At 40.7% G+C, this 23,365-nt stretch overlaps 1 protein-coding gene across 1 annotated transcript in view; it reads right to left on the minus strand.

The window, feature by feature from the left end:
- Window positions 1-23,365, minus strand: part of frmpd3 (FERM and PDZ domain containing 3) — a 164,582-nt gene that overhangs the window by 25,052 nt on the left and 116,165 nt on the right. Inside the window, exon 12 of the mRNA XM_059976397.1 lies at window positions 19,413-19,548. Coding sequence (XP_059832380.1) covers window positions 19,413-19,548 — 136 coding nt within the window. The remainder of the gene's footprint in view (window positions 1-19,412; window positions 19,549-23,365) is intronic.

Raw genomic sequence — 23,365 nt, forward strand, 5'->3', positions numbered from 1 at the left:
AAAGATCTCCCTTTTTTCGCTTATTTCGGGGCACTAGACAAGGATGTCCTCTTAGTCCATTACTATTTAACATTGCCTTAGAACCTTTGGCAATTGCCATCAGACAATCACAGGATATTTTGGGTATTAATCGTGGGACAGATATTCAGAAGTTATCTTTGTATGCAGATGATTTATTACTATTCATTTCTAACCCGGAGAAATCCATTCCAGCAGTTTTATCATTATTGGCTCAATTTAGTGAGTTTTCTGGGTATAAGTTAAATCTTAATAAAAGTGAATTGTTTCCTTTGAATAAACAGGTCGCAATTTATGGAAATTTGCCTTTTAAATTAGTTAATGACTCTTTTACTTATTTAGGGATCAAAATCACAAAAAACCATAAAGATTTATTTAGATTTAATTTTTTACCCTTAATTGATCAGATTAAAGTTTTGTTTACTAAGTGGTCACCTTTATCTTTATCCCTAATAGGTAGGATTAATGCTATTAAGATGGTTATTTTACCTAAGTTTTTATATATTTTTCAAGCGATACCAATTTTTATCCCGAAATCTTTTTTTACTAATGTTGACTCTAAAATTTCTTCATATATATGGCAGAATAAAAATCCCAGTTTAGGTAAAACATATTTACAGAAGACAAAAAAGGAAGGCGGGTTAGCATTACCTAATTTCAGATTTTACTATTGGGCAGTTAATATTAGATATTTGTTATGGTGGTTGAAAGATGGGGGTGAATCTTTTGGCCCTTGTTGGGTGAGTTTAGAAACTATATCGGTATCAGCTTATGCTCTGGGTTCTATTTTAGGGACTTCTCTCCCTTTTGCTCTTTCTAAATTGCCGAAACGAATTGACAACCCGATAGTTAAACATACTTTGCGTATATGGTTTCAATTTTGGAGATTTTTTGGGTTGACTCAATTTGTTTTAAACAGTCCTATTGTATCTAATTGTTTTTTTCACCCTTCCATTATAGATCAAGCTTATTCGGCTTGGAAAACTAAGGGATTACTAAGATTTTCTGATTTATTTTTAGATAATTGTTTCATGTCTTTTGAGCAATTATCCAACAAATATAACTTGCCTAGATTTCATTTTTTTAGATATTTACAGATTAGACATTTTTTAAGTTCTATACTCTCTACGTTTCCAAATTTTGTGCCTTCAGATATTTTGGAGAGTTTATTTGAATTAGACCCTTTTCAAAAAGGGCTTATTTCAAAACTTTATAATATAATTATGAAGATACGTTCAGAGCCTTTTTATAAGACTAAAAAGGATTGGGAAAGAGAGCTTAGTCTTAGTATTTCTAGTGAGAATTGGGATAGAATTCTTCAATTAGTTAATACATCATCGTTATGTGCCAAACATTCATTAATACAATTTAAGGTTGTACATAGGGCCCATATGTCCAAGGATAAATTAGCTCATTTTTACTCTCATACTAGTCCTATTTGTGATAGATGTCATTCTGAAATTGCGTCCTAAACTCATATGTTTTGGTCTTGTTCATTTTTGGAGAAATATAGGAAAGATATTTTTGATATTATTTCTGCGGTTTTGAATATCGATTTACAACCTCATCCTATTACTGCAATTTTTGGTTTACCAATCTTAGACTTACTGCATTTATCTTCTTCTGCCCGTTGAATGATTGCATTTCTAACTCTGATGGCTAGAAGATCTATATTGTTGAATTGGAAAGAAATTAATCCTCCCACTGTATTTAATTGGTTCTCTCAAACTATGTTATGTTTAAATTTAGAAAAAATTAGAAGTGGTACTTTTGAGACTTCTATTAAATTTGAAAAGTTATGGAGACCATTTATTCAACATTTTCATATGATGTAATATGACCCTGTGCCAAGTTCATTTGATTTCCCAGCTTTTAGCTTATGTACGTTGAGAGGACCGGAGGTGACGGCATTGATGAATACTTATTTTTGTGAGATATTATAAACAGCCCCCTTTTTTTCTCTCTTTTTTTGCTTCTTTTTTCTTCTATATTAGTTATTAGATTAGATTAGCTAGTTTGGCATTATATGTTTATTTGCTTTTTTTTCTTTCTTTTTTCTGTTTTCTTTATATCATATATTATGAAATATTTAGACTTATTATGTTCATACATATATTTTATGGCTTATGTTTTGGTAAACTCATTTATATTGTAACTATTATGTATGTTTTTTTTCATCTGTAATGGAATTTATATGTTGGTAATTTCTTTATCAATATATCATTTGTATTCTGTCCATATTACTAATATTAATAAAAAGATTTAGAAAGAAAGAAAGGAATTTGCCAGGTTAGCAGATGAATATGCCCTAACCCACAAGTCAGGGTTTTCTTCGAATAAGAGTTATCAGAAAGATCGTAGGGATGGTAGAGAAAGTCCACCGGCTAAGGTAGAGAATAAGCCGGGAGCTGGTGGTAAGGGTAAGGAGGACAAGCAGGCTGGCAGGAAAGTTCCTGGCTTGACCTGTTATAATTGTGGAAAGGTTGGTCATATTGCAGCTAAGTGCTTTGCTCCGAAGAAGGAGACAGGAAAACGGAAAACAACAGTCCCCACAGGATGTATTGAGTCAATCAGCAAGTCGACGAGAAAGGCAAAGGTGGATAGAGTACGAGAGGGCCGTGAGAAACTTATTTCAGAAGGGACGGTGTCTGTGAAAGAAGGAGAAACCCCAGTTCCAGTGAGAACCTGGAGAGATACTGGGGCTGACCAGTCGTTGATCCTAAGTAAGGAGCTAGATTTTGGTCCTGAAACTGGAGAGGTGGTATTAAGAGGCATAGGAAAAGGGACAGAAGCTGTACCTTTGCACAGGATCATGTTAAAATGTGACCTTGTATCTGGACCAGTCGAAGTAGGGGTGCGGTCAGAATTACTGGGAGACGGCGTGGACGTCCTTCTTGGTAATGATTTAGCAGGTGGTGACGTGTGTTCAGCAGTGAAGCTGACAAGCAAGCCTGTGAGTGTTGAGGACCCACTCCTGGTTTCTAAGATCTATCCCGCATGCGCAATCACTCACAGCATGACGAGAAAGGCGGCTGAGAAAGAGGACAGTTTAAATGAGTCCAGTGTTGATTAGGCTAGACGTTTTTACCGACCCTGTACCAAGAGGGGTTAGGAGATGGTAAAGTGGAGAATAGTAAGGTGAAAGAGACTAAAGGAGAGGAGGTAGACCTACCCTTAGCAAGGAAGGAATTTATAGAGGCACAGAGTAAAGATGAGAAACAGATAAGGCAGTTAGAAGGTCCAGGGTTGGACATGGATGATCTGTCTGGCTTGACAGAACTGTTTGAAGAAGTTGAAAATTTTAAATGTGTTCCTGATGATGTTATAAGGGCAGTCCTAGATGAAAAGGTTGCCATTACCTTGAAGGAGTCTGCTGGGTTAGCAGACAAAATTGTTTTAACCCGCAGGGTTGAGTTTACTCCGGATGGGAGTTACCCAGGGAGTAACTGGGAGGATCAGGGGAACTTAAAATTTGAAAAAGGGACTGATATTGAAAGCCTGGAAAAGGTAGATGTCCCGTTTGCTTGTGTTCAGGTTGTTGAAGTACATGTGGAGTCACAGGATACTGAACCTAGTGTTGAAGCTCAGAAAAAGTCTGAGGTATCTGATTTAGTTGAAAAGGAATGCAGTCCTTGTGGGTCAGATGGACTTGGTTCAGTGAAGAAAGGGTTAACCTTGGTACCAGGAGAAAGTGAGAATTCTCAGTTGTTTGTGTTAGAAGGTGTGTTAAAAGTTAATGAGGAGATGAAAGCTGGTGATGTGAATATTATTGAAGGAGAAGGGAAAAGTGTTGTTCCTAAATTGAATAAAGAAAATTTAAAGTCTGGATTAGTTTTAGAAGCAGTAACCAGGCTGAAGGAACAATGGCTTGTTAACAAGGTGCCTTTGAATCAATTACAGTTTGTTTTGGAATTTAAAAGTAAATAACTCGCTTATGTTATTCAAGGAGGTGATTTGGAGAGACAGAACCAAAAGTGTTGTTTTGACAAAGAGGGATCACTTGCAGATGTTAAACTGAAAACTAATAGAATGAAGGGTCCTGAAGATAAAATTAATGAATTGCTCAAAAATAAAGAATTGTGTGGAAGTTCAGAAAGATAAGATAACTCCTATGAAAGGAGTATGTGAAGGCCTATTCCACACTGGTGAGCAAGCTAACCATGTGTCAGTTAAGTGGAAAAGGGGCAAAGGTTCACAAAATGCCACGTTTGAATAACAGGATCTGGTTTTGAGGGAATTTGACAAAGCATGTAAATAATAAAGACAACACCATGGAAGATTGAATGTTGAGTTTAAAAGTAAAATAGAGATTAGTATTTGCACAAACTTTTGTAATGTACCACAGTATAATCACACATGTATTGGTTCACATTTTGTAATATACACTCAAGCTAAGATCACAACCCTTTAGTATTTTTTTTTGCTGACGAAAAGGTGGTTATTAAATTGGAGTCTGATGCTACAGGAATTTGATATTAAGATACAACATATTAAAGGAAGTAACAATGTAATCGCTGACTGTCTAGATGCTAAGTTGAATGTATATCTATACTATCTTTGTAGTTAAAAACACTTCTGTATTTTGTTAGATTCTGTAATTCTATAAGACGCTGTATTAGTTAATTTTCCCCTTTGGTGAAAATTCCTAGAAGGATGAGCAGAAGGGTACAGAGTTGCCCATATCCCCCTCCCCTGGGAGAATTACAAACCGTTACTGTTGCCAGGCTGCTGATGAGAGAGAAAGAGATGGAACAAAAACATGCTGGAATTGGAACATCTGCTCCTGATAAGAGAGAGAGGAGAGACCATTGATTTACTGTTATGTCTTCCGCAAAAGTTGTTTGTCTTCGGCTATTCTGTTCATTAAAATTCCTCAGTGGACAGCCGGAGTGGGCTGGTTTGATGGACAAAGCCATTCAAAACTGATTGACACCTGAGACCCCGTGAGTGGGGATAAAAGTGAGGTCTGGGGAGACACCCCTCAGACGCACCAGGAGACACACTAGTGAGCACTGCTTGAGTGTTGGAACCCACGAGAAGGTGTGGGGCATCGAGGACTGAACAAAGGATCGGTCAGTTTTACTCACAGTGTTATAGCAGTGCTGGTGGGGGCTTGTGTGTGTGTCCACCCTTGCTTGGGTGATGAGTCCACCACAGAAGAACGGTCCAGCTGAAGGATAGAGGGATCATACCTGAATGGCCACAACAACATTGACGGATCAAGAACGTAAAGGAAGGTTTGCCTGACTGTAGCTGTCTCTGTTTGCTCTCTCTCTCTCTCTCTCTCTCCAACAATTACAATAAAACCACCAACAACTACCTCAGCATGTAGGAACAGAACTGAACTTTATATTCACATATGACAATTCATTATCTCCTAGACATTGATAGAGCTTGTTTATTATTGATTATTATTATACCCACACTTTTAGGTTTAGTATTGCTAATGTGTATTATCTATATATTTGCATTGTTGATATTAATTTGTATATTTTACTAATAAACACTGTTTGAAAATAGTAGTACCAGACTCCAACAGATACTTCTTTCTCTGCTGGTTAGACACCCAGTTACGGGGTACGTAACAACAGTGACCAATTAACTTACCCAGTATGTCTTTGGACTGTGAGTGGAAACTGGAGAACCTGGGGAGAATCCGAGCATTCTCATGGAAAGGATGTACAGAGACTCCTTACAGAATGGCATGGAATTGAACTACAAACTCCGGAACACACCAAGCTGTAATAGCATTGCGCTGATAGCCTACCACCAAATGCACCTTTTCTTCCCCCGCATTCTCCACTTTCCACGGGAATCACTCCCTCTATGATTCCCTTGTCCGTCCATCTATCCCCACCAATCTCCCTCCTGGCACTTACCCCTGAAAGCTTGCAACATCTGCCCATTCACCTCCTCCCTCGCCTCCATTCAGGGCCCCAAACAGTCCTGCCAGGTGAGGTAACACTTCACCTGTGAAACTGCTGGGGTCATCTATTGTGTCCACTGCTCCTGATGCAGCCTCCTCTATACTGGTGAGGCAAGTCATCAGTTGAAGGATCATCTTGGTGAGCACCTCTGTTCCATCCACCAAAAGCAGAACTTTCTGGTAGCCTAACATTTTTATTTCAATTTCCATTCCCATTCTAACATGTCGGTCCATAGCCTCCTCTTGTGCCAAGATGAGACCACCTCCGGGGTGCAGGAGCAACACCTTACATTCCATCTGAGTAGCCTCCACCTGAATATTGATTTCTTTCCTCGCCAACTCTTTACCTTTCCTATCCACCTGGCTTCACCTATCAACTTCTAGCTATCCTCCTTCCGTCCCCCACTTTTTTATTCTGTCATCTTTACGCTTCCTTTCCATTTCTGAAGAAGATCTTAGCCCAAGATGTCAAATGTTTACAAACAGGAGAAAATCTGCAGATACTGAAATCCAAGCAACACACACGAAATGCTGGAGGACCTCAGCAAGCCAGCCAGCATCTATGGAAAAGAGTAAACAGTCGATGTTTTGGGCTGAGACCCTTTGCCAGGACTGGGGTAAAAAGATGAGCTCAGAGTAAGAAGGTGGGGGGAGGGGAGGAAGAAATAGAAGGTAGTAGGTGGTAGGTAAAACCGAGAGGGGGAAGGGTGAAGTAAAGAGCTGGGAAGTCAGTATGTGAAAGAGATAAGGTGCTGGAGAAGGGGGAATCTGATGGGAGAGTATAGAAGACCATGGAAGAAAGGGAAGGGAGAGGAACACCAGGAGGGGGTGATGTGCAGGTAAGGAGATAAGGTGAGAGAGGGAAATGGGAATGGGCAATAGTGAAGGGGGGGCATTACTGGAAGTTTGAGAAAATGTTCATGCCATCAGGTTGGAAGCTACCCAGATGGAAAATAATGTGTTGTTCCTCCAACCTGAGTGTGGCTTCATTGCGACAGTAGAGGAGGCCATGGACTGACATAAAGGAATGATAATGGGAAGTAGAATTAAAACGGGTGGTCATTGGGACATCCTCTTTTTTCGGGTGGATGGTGCAAAGGTGCTCAGTGAAGTGGTCTCCCAAACTACATCGAGTCTCGCCAATATGCAGGAGGCCACACCAGGAGCACTGATTACAGTAGATGACGCCAACAAACCCACAGGTGAAATGTCGCCTCACCTGGAAGGACTGTTTGGTGCCTTTGAAAGGTAGTGAGGGAAGAGGTGTAGGGGCAGGTGTAGCACTTGTTCCGCTTGCAAGGATAAGTGCCAGGAGGGAGACCAGTGGGGAGGGACAAATGGACAATGGAGGTGTGTAGGGAGCAATCCCTGTGGAAAGCAGAAAGAGGGGGTGAGGGAAATATGTGCTTAGTTGTGGGATCCTATTGGAGATGGCAGAAGCTCCAGTGAATTATGTGTTGGACATGGGGGCTGGTGGGGTAGTAGATGAGGACAAGAACCCTATCCCTGGTGGGATGGCGGGAGGATGGGGTGAGGGCAGACGTACACGTAATGGAAGAGATGAGAGTGAGAGCAGCATTGATGGTGGAGGTAAGAAAGTCCCTTTCTTTGAAGAAGGAGGACATTTGCTTCATTCTAGAATGAAAAACCTCATCCTGAGAGCAGATGCAGCAGAGATGGAGGAATTGAGGGAAGGAAATGGTAGTTTTACATGTAACAGTGTGGGAAGAGGTATAGTTCAGGTAGCTGTGAGATCAGTAGATAAGCTGTCTCCAGAGACAGAGAGATTGAGAAAGGGGAGGTAGATGTTGGAAATGGACCAGATAAATTTGAGGGCAGGGTGGAAGTTGGAGGCAAAGTTGATAAAGTTGACGAACTCCAAATGGGTGTTGGAAGCAGCACCAATACAGTCGTTGATATAGCGTAGGAAAATTTGGGGAGTGATACCAGTGTAGGCTTGGAACATGTAGCTTACAAAAAGGTGGCATAGCTGGGACCCATGTGAGTGCCCAGGGCTACACCTTTTGTTTGAAGGACGTGAGAGGAATCGAAGGAGAAATTATTGAGAGTGAGGACTAGTTCCGCCAGATGGAGGAGATTGGTGGTGGAGGGGAACAGGTTGGGTCTGGTGTCCAGAAAGAAATGGAGAGCTTTGAGGTCTTCCTGTTGGAGAAGGAGGGCTATATAGGGACTGGACATACATAGTGAAAATAAGATGTCGAATGTTGGTTTATTTCCATGGATGCTGCCTGACCGGCTGAATTCCTCCAGCATTTTGTGTGTGTTGCTTCACTGATCTTGCTTGAAAGCTGAATATTGGCCAGAACATGAAGGATTGTTTCCCCTACACCTCTTTGAAACAGTTGTTTTGCTTCCAACTTCATCAGCAAACAACACTGTCAGGAATGTCTGCAATGGAATGCTCACATTTATTGTAATGCTAAATCATTTGGAGTGGGATTTGGGTAAGAATGGTACAAAATGACATTCCTGAAGATTACATTATAAAGTGTTGGCACTCACACTTTGCAATTGATGACTCTTGATCAAATCAAGGCTTGGAATTCAGACAGACTCAGTGTTAAATCTCACTAAAAGTGTCAATATTACGAACTTCTTGTTCCATTACCTTTGAGCTTGAATGCTTGGCCATACCTGTATTAAGGACTGAAAACATTGGGTCATTTTGTTCAGTAAGATAAGCTAATCTTAAAAAAATCTTTAAAATTTCATTTTTATCTATTATACTTGCCCAATCACTTCTGATTTTGGAAGATCATTTCCTTTGTAGCAAAAAATTTTTGATTTCTTTCTTCTGTTGTATGTTTTTATAAAAGTATTTGACAAAGTTATTGATGTATCTAGCATACAATGTTGACATGTGACTGGCAAAAAGATAACGATGTTGATCAAATATTATAATATATTGATACGATGAAGACAAAACAAATTGATTTTACAGAGTGCGTGTAAATTGCTATTTAAACACTTTGATCCATTTCACAAGCTTGGTCATCTATATTACTCCATCAGCATGTTTATTTAGTACTTTGCCTCAACTGACAGAACAAAGCTGTCTATTTGAATCAATCAACGCATATTAAAAATTGGCCAAGCAACACACACAAAATGCTGGTGGAATGCAGCAGGCCAGGCAGCATCTATAGGGAGAAGACTTTTCGGGCCGAGACTCTTCGTCAGGACTAACTGAAAGGAAAGATAGTAAGAGATTTGAAAGTAGGAGGGGGAGGGGAAAATGCGAAATGATAGGAGAAGACCAAGGGGGTGGGGTGAAGCTGAGAACCAGACAGGTGATTGGCAAAAGAGATACAGAGCTGGAGAAGGGAAAGGATCATGGGACGGGAGGCCCAGGGAGAAAGAAAGGGAGAGGAGAGCACCAGAGGGAGATGGAGAACTGGCAGAGTGATGGGCAGAGAGAGAAAAAAAAACTAAATATATCAAGGATGGGGTAAGAAGGGGAGGGGTAGTAACAGAAGTTAGAGAAGTCAATGTTCATGCCATCAGATTGGATGCTACCCAGCTGGTATATAAGGTGTTATTCCTCCAACCTGTGTGTGGCTTCATCTTGACAGTAGAGGAGGCCATGAATAGACATATCAGAATGGGAATGGGATATGGAATTAAAATGTGTGGCCACTAGGAGATCCCACTTTCTCTGGCGGACAGAGCGTAGGTGTTCAGCGAAAATTGTCCATCCTTTTTTCCATCCATGAAAACAAGTTACTTGGAAGCTGCCTTTGTAAACCATGGAAAATCTGCAGACATTCTAGATGGAACAATTATCTAATGTTCCAGATAAATGTAACAATTTTTGAATATTTGTGGTTTCAAAATGTGTATGATTTAAACTCAAATAAATGAGTGGCCTAGGTTTAGTGAAGGAAAGGGATTTGAGCTGAGTTAGGCTTAAAATTTCTTAATGGCCAGGACTAGCTGTAGCAACGTTTCCTTCCACCTGTAATCTTCTGTAAGTCAGATATTGGTTCTTTACTGATTAACTGCCTTCCACAGATTTACAAACATTTGTACTTTCTTAAGGGTTTGTTTGAGTGCTCTGTGGCTTCTAGTGTTGATTTCAAATCAGAACATTAAATATTTGCCTCAGATCTGCTTGCTGACTGAAACAGCTGCAGCTAAGGCTTAGCTACAGCGCAGATGCTATTTGTGAGGAATTTCCCAGTTTGCCCACACAAAGGTCCATAGCCAAGTTTATTATCCTTTCTGACATCCATAAAATATTCCAGGGATAAAGAGCTTTTAGCCAGAACTTCTCCAAGAAAGCCTAAAGGCTTTCCGAGGAAGAGAGAGGGAAATAGCATAATACAGTACTCATGACAGCCATTAGCTTTATTTATATGTGGTGGACATTAAAATCTTCAACAAAAATATACTCATATGAATAAGGTAAAAGCTCTTGTCTTCAGGTATCTCAGCTGTTTTATCTCCTGCCTTGTCCCTATAACCTTTGGTGCTCTTACTAATCAATAACTATATTTTAAATATACCCAATGACTTGGCCTCCACAGTCTCTGTGGCAATAAATTTCACAGATCCACTACCCTCTGGCTAAAAAAATTACTCTTAATCCCTGTTCTAAGGGAATGTCCTTCTATTCTGGGACTGTACCCTCTGATTCTAGCTTCCCCACTATAGGAAACATCTTCACAACGGCTCACAATATTCCAAGTGCAGCCTGACCAGTGCCTTATAAAACCTTGGCATTGCATCCTTGTTTTTATATTCTAGACTTCTTGAAATGAATGCCAATGTATCATATGCCTTCCTTACCACCAACTCATCCTGTAAGTTAATGTTTAGGGAATCCAGTATGAGGACTCCCAAGTCCCTTTGAACATCAGATCTTTGAATTTACTCCCCGTTTAGAAAATAGTCTATAGCTTTATTGCTTCTACTAAAGAGCAGGACCATACAGTTCACTGCACTGTACTACACTGTATTTCATCTGCCACTTCTTTGACCATTCTCCTAATCTGTCTAAGTCTTTCTGCTGGCTCCCTGCTTCCTCAGCATGACTTGGCCCTACACCTATTTTTGTATCATTTTGTATAAACTAGGCTACAAAGCCATCAATTCTGTCATCCAAACCATTGATATATAATGTGAAACAAAGCAGGCCCAACACTGACTCTAGTCAGTGGCAGACCACCAGAAAAGGTCCCCTTTATTGCCACTGTTTGCCTCCAGTCAGTTGGTCAATCTTCTACCCATGCTGGTATCTTCCCTGAGCTCTTATCATGTTTAGCCGTCTCATGTGGCACCTTGTCAAAGACTTCTGAAAATCCAAGGAAACAACATCCATTGACTCTCCTTTGTCTACCCTGCTTGTAATTTCCTCAAATTCCAACAGATTGTTGGATGGATTTTCCCTTAAGGAAACCATGCTGACTTTGGCCCCTTTCATCAAGAGCCTCCAAGTACCCTGAAACTTCATCCTTAATAACGGACTCCAACATCTTACCAACCAGTAAAGGCAGGTTCATGGGCCTACAATTTCCTGTCTTTTATCTAGGATAGGATTTACTAGGGAGCTCTGTTATCTGAGCCCTAAGGGAAGTCTAATCCTTTCAGCCTGACATTGTTAGCATGTGAATATCCTATCTGATGAGCTAAACATTTTAAAATTACAGAAGAAGGAGCCTCATAGAATTTACAGTAGCATAGTTAACCTTGTGTGTTCTGGGTGACATCATGTGGATGAGCCTGCATCTAACATTGACTCTGGATGAGCTGACAAACTCTATCCATTGCTTCGAGTTGAGTTAAACTGCCAGGAGTGATAACTTTCTGGCTGGATTCTCTGTGGCATTGGATTAGCCCAGCCTTTTTGAAGATGGCACCAGTAAGTGGACTGAAGCAGGCACCTGAATCTCATTTTTAAAAGACCTGCAATATTTTCCATAGCATTTCTAGGGTTAAGACTGCAAATTGGTATCAGGAACAGAGGAATAGAGGATATCCCTTGTAATTCAGGATCCATTTTTACAGAGAGCATTGGCCAGAGGATATGTCTGGCACTTCAGTCTCTCAAGATGGCGTCATTAGGTGGTGTTTCTGTGTGTGCAGCTCCGATGGGAATCATCACATTTTCCTGTCTAGGCCTTCTACCGCTGAAATCCACAGACATGGCCATGGGCACTTCAGTAAGCCTCATCGTTTTAAGACATTTACAAATTCTATCAATACTCAAATCCAATGATGTTTGTGGATCCTGTACTGCAGACTTGGATCGTGTGTGCAGATCCCCCTTTAAGAAAATGGAAACGGGGAAGTCCCGCATTATCTACAGCTATGTTAGAAACACAAAGGATTTAGACCCCCACTCCTGACTATCCTGCTGGTGAATGTATATTCTGTGGAAAGTAAAACTGAAGACCTATGAGCAAGGTTGCCGTATGGGAGGGATATCAGCGACTGCCCTGTACTTTACAGAAACATGTTTCACATGCACCATTTTGCAGCCCGATGACTCTGCAAAGACAGGACAGATCAGACTTTTAAAGGTAGAGGAGGTGGAGAATGCTTTATGATTATCCCATCAAGGGTGCACAGATGAGGCAATTCTGTCTCAGTCCTACTTACCCGACCTGGAACATCCAGCGACCAAGTGTCATCAATTTTATCTGCTGAGGGAATTTTAATTGTGGTGTGCAAACCACCTCAGGCCCACACCAGGCAGGCTCTGGGGGAGCTGAGCTCCATAATCATCAGTCATCAAATAGCAGACCCTAACGTCTTCCCTGTCATTTTAGGGATTTCAACCAGGACAGCTTGAAGAAATCTCTGAACAACTACCACCAACATATCACCTGTGAAACCAGAGAAGCCCACACACTTGACCTCTGTTGTACACCATCGAGAAAGCTTACCGAGCCATCCCACACCCGCACTTTGAAAGCATGACACCTGGCTGTGCAGAAGGTATGGTCAAGGGAAGTGGAGGTATGTTTAAGGACTGCTTTGAGTTGGTGGACTGGACAATATGCAGGGACTCATCTTTGAATCTGAATGAAAGTATCACAGTTGTCACTGTCTTCATCAAGACTTGTATGGATGAGTGTGTGCTTTTGAGAATGTACTGGACATATCCAAACCAAAAGCTGTGAAGGAACCAAGGGGTTTGTGGTCTGCTGAGGGTTAGATCTGTGGCATTCAAGACCGACAATCCAGAACTATACAGGAAATCCAGGTATGACCTACAGAACAAACACGAGGAAATCTGCAGATGCTGGAAATTCTAACTACACACACAAAATGCTGGTGGAACACAGCAGGCCAGGCAGCATCTATAGGGAGAAGCACTGTCGACGTTTTGGGCTGAGACCCTTCGTCAGGACTAACTGAAAGGAAAGATAGTAAGAGATTTGAAAGTAGTGGGGGGAGGGGGAAATGCGAAATGATAGGAGAAGACCGGAGGGGGAGGGATGAAGCTAAGAACTGGAAAAGTGATTGGCGAAAGTGATACAGAGCTGGAGAAGGGAAAGGATCATGGGACGGGAGGCCTCGGGAGAAAGCAAGGGGGAGGGGGAGCATCAGAGGGAGATGGAGAACAGGCAGAGTGATGGGCAGAGAGAGAGAAAAAAACCAAACAACTAAATATGTCAGGGATGGGGTAAGAAGGGGAGGAGGGGCATTAACGGAAGTTAGAGAAGTTAATGTTCATGCCATCAGGTTGGAGGCCTCCCAGCCGGTATATAAGGTGTTGTTCCTCCAACCTGAGTGTGGCTTCATCTTGACAGTAGAGGAGGCCATGGATAAACATATCAGAATGGGAATGGGACGTGGAATTAAAATGGGTGGCCATTGGGATATCCCGCTTTCTCTGGCGGATAGAGCGTTGGTGTTCAGTGAAACGGTCTCCCAGTCTGCGTCGGGTCTCACCAATATATAAAAGGCCACACCTGGAGCACCGGACGCAGTATACCACACCAGCCGACTCACAGGTGAAGTGTCTCCTCACCTGGAAGGACTGTCTGGGGCCCTGAATGGTGGTGAGAGAGGAAGTGTAAGGGCAGGTGTAGCACTTGTTCCGCTAACAAGGATAAGTGCCAGGAGGGAGATCGGAGGGAAGGGATGGGGGGGAAGAGTGGACAAGGGAATCATGTAGGGAGCGATCCCTGCAGAAAGCAGAAGGGGGGGGAGGGAAAGATGTGCTTGGTAGTGGGATCCCGTTGTAGGTGGCAGAAGTTACGGAGAATTATACGTTGTACCTGGAGGCTGATGGGGTGGTAGGTGAGGACAAGGGGAACCCCATCCCGAGTGGGGTGAGGGCAGATGTGCGGGAAATGGGAGAGATGCATTTGAGAGCAGATTTGATGGTGGAAGAAGGGAAACCCCTTTGTTTAAAAAAGGAAGACATCTCCTTCGTCCTGGAATGAAAAGCCTCATCCTGAGAGCAGATGCGGTGGAGACGGAGGAATTGTGAGAAGGGGATAGCATTGTTGCAAGAGACAGGGTGGGAAGGGGAATAGTCCAGGTAGCTGTGAGAGTCTGTAGGCTTATAGTAGACATCAGTAGATAAGCCGTCTCCAGAGATGGAGACAGAAAGATCAAGAAAGGGGAGGGAGGCGTCGGAAATGGACCAGGTAAATTTGAGGGCAGGGTGAAAGTTGGAGGCAAAGTTAATGAAGTCAACAAGCTCAGCATACGTGCAGGAGGCAGCACCAATGCAGTCGTCGATGTAGCGAAGGAAAAGAGGGGGACGGCTACCTGTATAGAAGTAGAATCTGCTGTCCAGAAGAGCAGCTTGTGAGAAATACACTCCTTTTGCCATTTACTCTGGTCTTTTGAGTGTTCCCAAAATCAATGTCAAGAAAGGTGGAGGTTTTTGTCATACGCACAAGTATATTTATGCATGGATACAATGAAGAGCTTACTTGCAGTTGTATCACAGGCACATGGCAACATAGAATTAGCTTTCATAAGAATAACATAAATTAAATTAAATATAAATTAAACATGTTAACAAGAAAGAACACAATTAGAACAAAAAAAAGTCAATTTTCATGCCAAGTGGCCATAGTGTTATTGATCTCCAGTGATTAGGTTTGTGCTGTTTGATCCAGGAACTGAATGGTTGAAGGAATGTGGCTGTTCTTGAAGCTGGACTTCTGCACCTCCTGCCCAATGATAGCTGCAAGAAGATGGAGGGGATCTTTGATGATGGATGTTGATTCCTGAAGCAATGCCTCTTGTAGATACTAACATATTACCCTACGGTTCATGATGTCATCCACTTTGAGCTGCTATAAGCCAGGGATTCCGAAGAATCAGTGGGGGTGGTGCATTTTTTCCAAGGAGACAATGAATCCTTTCCTCTGTCCTTCTGGTAAACTAAATCCTAATTGGTGGTGTAGAAAAGTGAGACTCTCAATTGAATCAGGAGTTATTCAAGTCTGTTCTCTCCTCTTGCCTTGATAAAATTTATATCATGTTCTATGACAAGTCCATTGGGAGGGATGCAGGTATAAGAGGGGTCAAGATCACTAGGCAGTGGATGCATTCAGGCGAAATCTTTCCAGTACTGAGATGTGATTATCATCTTATGCTTGGATCCACCATTATTTGCAGATTGAGGAGGATCTGTTTAAAATGGTCTTTGGGGCTGTAGTAAGTTGTGGCAAATAATAAACCATGTCCTTTGGTAACTGTCCCATCTGATCCTTTGTTCCCTTCACTGTCAGGTCTGATTTTCTGAGGATATGGGGAATATGATTCCGAGAAGAAAAGGCATGCATAAAAAGTCAGGTGGAGCAAATGGCCAAGTTGGAAATTTGGAAAATGAATTCCTTCTCAACTGCAGAAATAATCTGATGAGATGCTCGTGGTTTTGTGACTACAGATTAAGTGCCCCTTATCCAAATTTTCAAAATCTGAAAGCCTCCAAAACCTGAAATTGTTTTGAATGCTGACATGACATTTAAACTGGAAAATTCCACAAGGCACTGGGAAGGTTCCCAGGTGATGCATAGATATCTGTGCACCGCAGACATTTCTGAGAAATGACATCACATACATAATGAACAAAAGTTAATGAAAAATAGAAAAACACTGCAAAAAGCGAAAAATGAAGATCTTGATCATGTATGAAAGAATGATTCGTCAGTGTCAGAGTGAACATATGCCACTTAATGATATGCTGATCATAAAACAAGCAAAGATCTATCATGACAAACTGAAAATAGAAGGTAATTATGAATATTCGGCAGGCTGGTTGCAGAAATTTAAGAAAAGGCACAGCATTAATTTTTGAATTGTGGTGATGGAGTGTCTGCTGGTAATGAAGGAATTCATTGATGAGTTTGCCAAGATGATTGCTGATGAAAATCTGTCATGCTGAATGCTTGCATTTGAGCAGCTCAAAGTGGATGACATCATGAACCCCCGGGTCATATGTTAGTATCTACAGGAGGCATTGCTTCAGGAATCAACATCCATCATCAAAGATCCCTTTCATGTATGATGAACAAATGTAAGACAAAAATTGCTTACTTGTAGAACATAAATTCAGAATCAGAAATATTGGAGATCCCAAACTATCCATTATTTATTCAAAACTTTGAAAAAAATCTGAAATGCGAAACACTTCCTGACCAAGCATTTCGGATGAGGGGTGCCCCTGTATTTTGCAGGAATGACCTATACCAGATTCCAGCACAGAAACCGTCACTCATGACTCTTTTCTTTTGTCTGGCAATTCAAGACTATTTGTGCCCACAGAGATGCAATGTTCAAATCTCCAGGTAAAAGGGGAAATGAAAATGTACCCAAATGTGACCTCATTTTTATGACTGTCTTTATGTGTAACCATGCCAAGCAGCTCATATAGGTGCCCCTGTATATGCTGAGGTTCTATTTGTCCCAAGTGTGGTGAAGAATCTGGTAATGTTTTATGTGCAGTGATTCTTTTAGTTGAACCACCCATCCCTGTAGAAATGTTTGTGTGGAAGAATACCTTTGTTCAAAAATCAATTAAACAATGGGCTGCAGACAAATTCATTCAGTGGAATGCCTCAACATCAGAACTTTCGGGAATCTGATTGGCTATCAGTGACTAAGAATCTCCCTGTCAGATCCCTTATGTACAGCCAGAGTCTCATTCCCACTGCACACTGGCTCCATGGTGAAATTTATTATCAAAATATGTATATGCCACAATATACGAACCGAGGATTCATTGTCTTGTGTGCAATCACAGTAAATAGAAGAAACACAGTAGAATCAATGAAAATCCGCACCCAACAGGACGGATTAATAACCAATATGCAAAACACAAACCCAGCAGACTGTGTAAATACAAAAAGAAAAAGAAAACAGGAAAAATAATAATAAATATCAAGAACATAAGATACACGTCCTTGAACGTGTATGTTGCAAGTGTTATGAAAAAGTATATCCTTGAAAGAAAGAAAATTTTCAACAAGTACAACTGCAACCAAGAAAGTGATGAGAGCCCATAATATTGTTTTAAAATTTGCAATGTGCAGAAATTGCTTGTTTCCTAATAGGTTTCCTCCGCTCTGAATAATTTTTCACTTTCATCAAATGTTATAGAAAAAAGATTGTTTATCAACATAATTCTACAGATTGGAAGAGTGTCTGTTCAATGGCTTTTCTCTTTTGTCAGGGTCAATGACAACACTGTGTGAGGGTAGAGTTGGAAATCTCAGTCTGAGATTTTCAGTTTGAATAGAAATATACTATTTACCCCCCCTTATAAAAGCTAACAAAGCAGTATTGATTCATCAAGGTTATAATTTATCAACCAATTGTGGAAATGGTTGCCCTTTGATTGTGAGAATAAACCTCATTAGCAGGTATAAGGTGAAATCTGACTATTGACAGCATGTAAATATGAATGAGGAACTGCTAACATATTCCTGCATATAGGGGGCTTCCAAATTGTGAAAATGACTCATGCATGCACTGCTCTAAGTTTTCTCTGCAGTGCACTTCATCCAGTGATGCCTCCATCACACAACACAGCAGATGTCATTGCAATATTACACTTTGTCATACTCTGAAACACATAAACTCTATCTGTACACACTGCCCATACTTCTCGCTGCCTCAGTAAAGCAGCCAGCATAATCAAAGACTACAGTTATCCTGGATATTCTCTCTTCTCCCCTCTGCAATTGAGCAGAAGATAAAAATCCTGAAAGCAAGTACCACCAAGCAAATGCAGCTTGTACTCAGCTGTAATAAATCATTTCCTAATACAATGAGATGGATTCTTAACCTCCCTCACTTGTGTTCTCTCCCCTCTCCCCACCTTCTAATTCAGGCTTTTGCCCCCTTCCTTTCCAGTCCTGATGAAGAGTCTCAGCCTGAAACATCCACAGTTTATTCCCCACCATAACTGCATCCTGACTTACTGAGTTCTTCCAGCATTTTGTGTGGCTTGACTTCACAGTCTGCCCCATTATTGTCTTGTACTTTACTGTGTACCTGCACTGCCCTTTCTCTATAGATGCTACACTTTATTCTGCATTCCGTTGCCGGTTTAGCTTGTATAACCTATGTACACTTTGTAATGAACTCAACTGTATGAACAATGTTCAAAGTAATTTTATTATCAAATGACTTCTATGTCACCTTATTCCACCGTGAGATTCATTTTCTTGCAGGCATACACAATAAATCCAATAACCATAATAGGATCAATGAAAGACCGCACAAGCTTAATGTACAAAAGAGAACAAACTGTGCAAATACAAAAAGAAAGAAGAAATAATAATAATAACAACAATAAAAATAATAATAAATAAATATGTAATAAATATTGAGAACATAAGGTGACGAGTCCTTGAAAGTGAGTCCACAGGTTGTGGGAACATTTCATTGATGGGGCAAGTGAAGATAAGTTATGTTATCCCCTTTGATTCAAAAGTCTGATGGCTGAGGGATAATAACTGCTCCTGAACCTGGTGGTGTGAGTCTTGAGGCCCCTGTGCCTTCTTCCTGATGGCAGCTGTGAGAGGAGAACATGACCTGGGTGGTGAGTGTCTCTGATGGTGAATGCTGCTTTCTGTGACAACACTCCATGTAGATGTGCTCAGTGGTGGGGAGGGCTTTAGCCATGATGGAGTGGGCTATACCCAGTACCATTTGTAGGATTTTGTAGGAATATAATCAAGCTTTTCACTGTATCTTGGTACAAGTGACAATAATAGACCAATTACAAACCCAAAACTTCCATTCATATTTAAGACCTAGCTCAGTGAATTAAAATACCTGATGAAAGAGTCACCACAATCAGTGTGATTATTTCTGCATTGTAAACAGACAGACATGTATTCATTCAGTTCATTCAGTTTTGTGACATAATGATCAACATAAATAGTGACCATTATAACTCCTATGAGCAAATGTGACTGTTACCCGCAAAAAAACTTCAAAATTGAAACTATTAACGTACCAAGCATACCTGCCTTGTTCACTTGAGGTTGCATATTGGCGCTACAAAATATCATCTTCTTTGCATCAATAAATAATCTGTAATAACCTGCTATCAGGCAAGCAAAATTTACAGCTTCTGTTGACTCCATCAGCAACACAATAGGCTGGAAAAAAAAGAGTATTAAAGTTAATGTCAGATATTCACTAGTGGGTTTCATAAGGGCATCCATTTTCCAGCATCAGTATCAGGAACTGCTCAAATTCCCACGGCGGTCCATGGAAACCTCTGCTGGTTGGTGTGGTAATAATTGGGAAAGTCTGGACTAAGGAAAACTTGGAATACTTAGAGCTGGATTATGCCTATACATACAGATCTCTTTCTCAACATGGTGTGAGGCGGTTGTGATGCAAAGTGTCTTTCATCCTTTCATCAAATATCTTGCCAGCGAACAGAATATGTGTTCACACATGAAGTATAGATTGCTTGAATGAAGGGTGACTATGATTTTATTAGATTGTTGCCTGATTGGGTCAATTAATGACATATGTATCTCAGGCAAAATATTAAAGGAAAATTATATTAAATATGACTGAGTGCACATTTAGAAATTGTATGTACCACGACAGATGACATTATTGTATTAGCACTTCTGTTAGGGGAGCATTGACTATCTTCAAAAAAGGCTGACTTACTGGTAGTACTGCATAGGGAACAGCAACATTACATTGGCGGTGAGTTTGGGATAATGCAGCTTGAGGGAGTACAGGGCAGTAACCAAGGTAATGTAGAACAGGGCTTTCTAGGTACAGTGGTCTTGATGGATATGGATTGATGGATAAATAGACAAGCTGTAAAAGGGTGAGAGGATTCAGTCATGTACCTATACTGGGAGCAACGAGTAGATGTTTCTGAGATCCAGTGATATTATTTAAATTCCTAGGAGAGCATTGAGACAGAACAATGCAGCCATTTACAGAAAGGGGAAAAATAATGTTATTCTTGGTAGCAGGGCTGAAGACAGTGGTGAAGCAATGATGATATCTCTTACGAAGATATCATAAAAACATTGAAGGAACACTTTAGCGCAGTTCTATGATGAATAGATTGCTAAATAAGAACATCTGGGCAGAACTCTGAAAATACTAAGCAGTCATATATGGCAGCCTCCTTTATGGAAGAGATGTTCAATAACAGCTTCACTCAAGTTGCGATTTTGGAGTGTGGTTTGCAGGCATGTTTTGGTTTGGGGTTTGTTCTCGGTTCCATTTTCTGTGTAGGGGATCTGTCAGTTTTTTTGTGTGAGGATTGTGGGGGGGGGGGGTTTGGTGATTGATATTCTGGCTGCTGTTTTCTGTGTGAGTGATCTGTTTGGAGAAGCAGTTTTAAATGGAAGAAATCATGAATGAGCTCTGAATGCCAGACTTCAGTCAATTTACAGAAGTGGAAAGTTTGTAGGGGTGCTATGAATGAGGGATTATATATGAAAATAGATGATAGGTATCAAAATGCATTTATGGATTAATTGGATGATAACCAGACCATTGAATTGCTGGATTGGTTTTATGTTTCACCTTTATGGGGCAGGACATGATTCTGGAAGCATCACAGACCCAAAAGTGAATGGATAGCACATTGTCTACACTCTTCAGGAAGATGTAATCCATCAGAACTGAGATCAGTTAGAGACTTCACAGATGCGAATAACTCCCCTGCAGATAAGGAGATCTTGGAAGTTAAGAAATTTCACAAATTGATGACATTCATAATTGATATTTATGTATATCCATGGATGTATAAAATCTAATATATGCATGCATGTAAATCGTTATGGAGCATTTTGTTTAACAGATGTAGTTTATGATTTGCATTGGTTTGCTTCTTTTTCATGAAGGCAAAGCAGTTTAATATGTACATATCAATGTCAGTGTACCTTTAAGCTCTGTGGCATGACTATTGGCACGACTATTGGCACCAACTCCATCTATTTGCTGAAGAAGTTTGAATCTAATAGAAAGAAAGAAATATAGAGCATGCAACGTAGATGAAGGCCATTCAGCCCAACCAGTCTGTGTGGATACTAGTTCTCCGGAACGCAAATCATATTAACCACAGTTTACTACATCGTCAAATCTCCTTTATTTTCTTTTCTTTCATTCCTTTATCCTAATGGATCTTTAAAAAAATTGCTGCTGTGGCTCTGTGTCAATGAGAAGTTACAGAAGAGGATATGAGGAGATTCAGGGCTGCAGTTTGCACGGAAAAGCAACACTGAAACTCTGCTATTTTCGGGACAAAATTAATTGGTCAGACAAGATCAGACATTTATTAGGATAATAAATGTTATTAAATAATAAAATAATAAAAGAACAAATACATTAAATAATTATTATTTTTAATAATAATATGATTACCTGTATTGAATAAAAAAGGAAAATTTATTATGATAATTTCAAGTTCTTATTAAATATCCTTAATTATTTCAGCATTAGAGAATCATAAGACCATAAGACCATGAGACGTAGGAGCAGAATTAGGTCATTCAGCCCATCGAGTCTTCTCTACCATTCCATCACAGCTGATTGCAGATCCCACTCAACCCCATATGCCTGCCTTCTCACCATATCCTTAGATGCCCTGACTAATCAGGAAATGATCAAGTTCTGCCTTGAATATATGCACGGACTTGGCCTCCACCACAGTCTGTGACAGAGCATTCCACAGAATTACTACTCTCTGGCTATATTAAAAAAATCCTCCTTACTCCTGTTATAAAGAGTGAACTCCTCAATTCTGATGCTGTGCCCTCTAGTTCTGGATACCCCCCACCACAGGAAACATCCTCTCCACATCCACTCTATCTAGTCCGGTAGGTGTCAATGAGATCCCCCTGCATTCTCCTAAATTCCAGTGAGTACAGGCCTAAAGCTGCCAAAGGCTCCATTCACAGAATTATCCTTGTGCACCTCCTCTGGACTCTCTTCAATGACAACACGTTCTTTCTGAGATGACAGTACTCAAAGTGCAGCCTGACTGGTGTCTTATATAGATGCAGCATTATCTCCTTGCTTTTATATTCTATTCCTCTTGAAGTAAATGCCAACAATGCATTTGCCTTCTTCACCACAGATTCAACCTGTAAATTAACCTTCTGGTGGTCTCATACAGGGACTCCTATGTCCCCCTGTGCCTCCGAAGTTTGAACCTTCTTACCATTTAGATACTCGTCCGCACTATTGTTCCTTTTACCAAAATGCATTTTCATACATTTCCCAACACTGTATTCCATCTGCCACTTTTTTGCCCATTCTTCCAGTTTGTCTAAATCCTGCTGCAATTGCATTGCTTCCTCAGCACTACTTATCCCCCCCACCAATCTTCGTATTATTCGCAAACAATGCCACAAAGCCATCAATTCCATTATCTAAATCATTGACAAACAAAATGAAAAGCAGTGGTCCCAATACTGACCCCTGAGAACACCACTAGTCACCAGCAGCCAACCAGAAAAGGTCCCTTTTATTCCCATCCGTTGCCTCCTGCCTGTCAGCCATTCTGTTATCCATGCTAGTATCTTCCCTGTAACGCCATAGGATTTTATCTTGTTAAGCAGCCTCATGTGTGGCACCTTATCAAACACCTTCTGAAAATCCAAGTAAATGACACTCATTGCCTCTTTTTTGTCCATCCTGCTTGTTACTTCCTTGAAGAACTCTAACTGATTTGTCAGGTAAGATTCCCCTTTACAGAAACCATGCTAACTTTGACTTATTTTATCATTAGTCTCCAAGTACCCCGAAACCTCATCCTTAATAATAGACTCCAACACTATCCCAAACACTGAGGTTCGGCTAACTGGTCTACAAATTCCTTTCTTTTGCTTTTCTCCCTTCTTAAAGAGTGGAGTGACATTTGCAATCTTCCAGTCCATAGAACCATAGAACATTACAGCACAGAAACAGGCCTTTTGGCCCTTCTTGGCT

This window comes from Hypanus sabinus, chromosome 8 (assembly GCF_030144855.1).
Source record: "Hypanus sabinus isolate sHypSab1 chromosome 8, sHypSab1.hap1, whole genome shotgun sequence".
Lineage (NCBI taxonomy): Eukaryota > Metazoa > Chordata > Chondrichthyes > Myliobatiformes > Dasyatidae > Hypanus > Hypanus sabinus.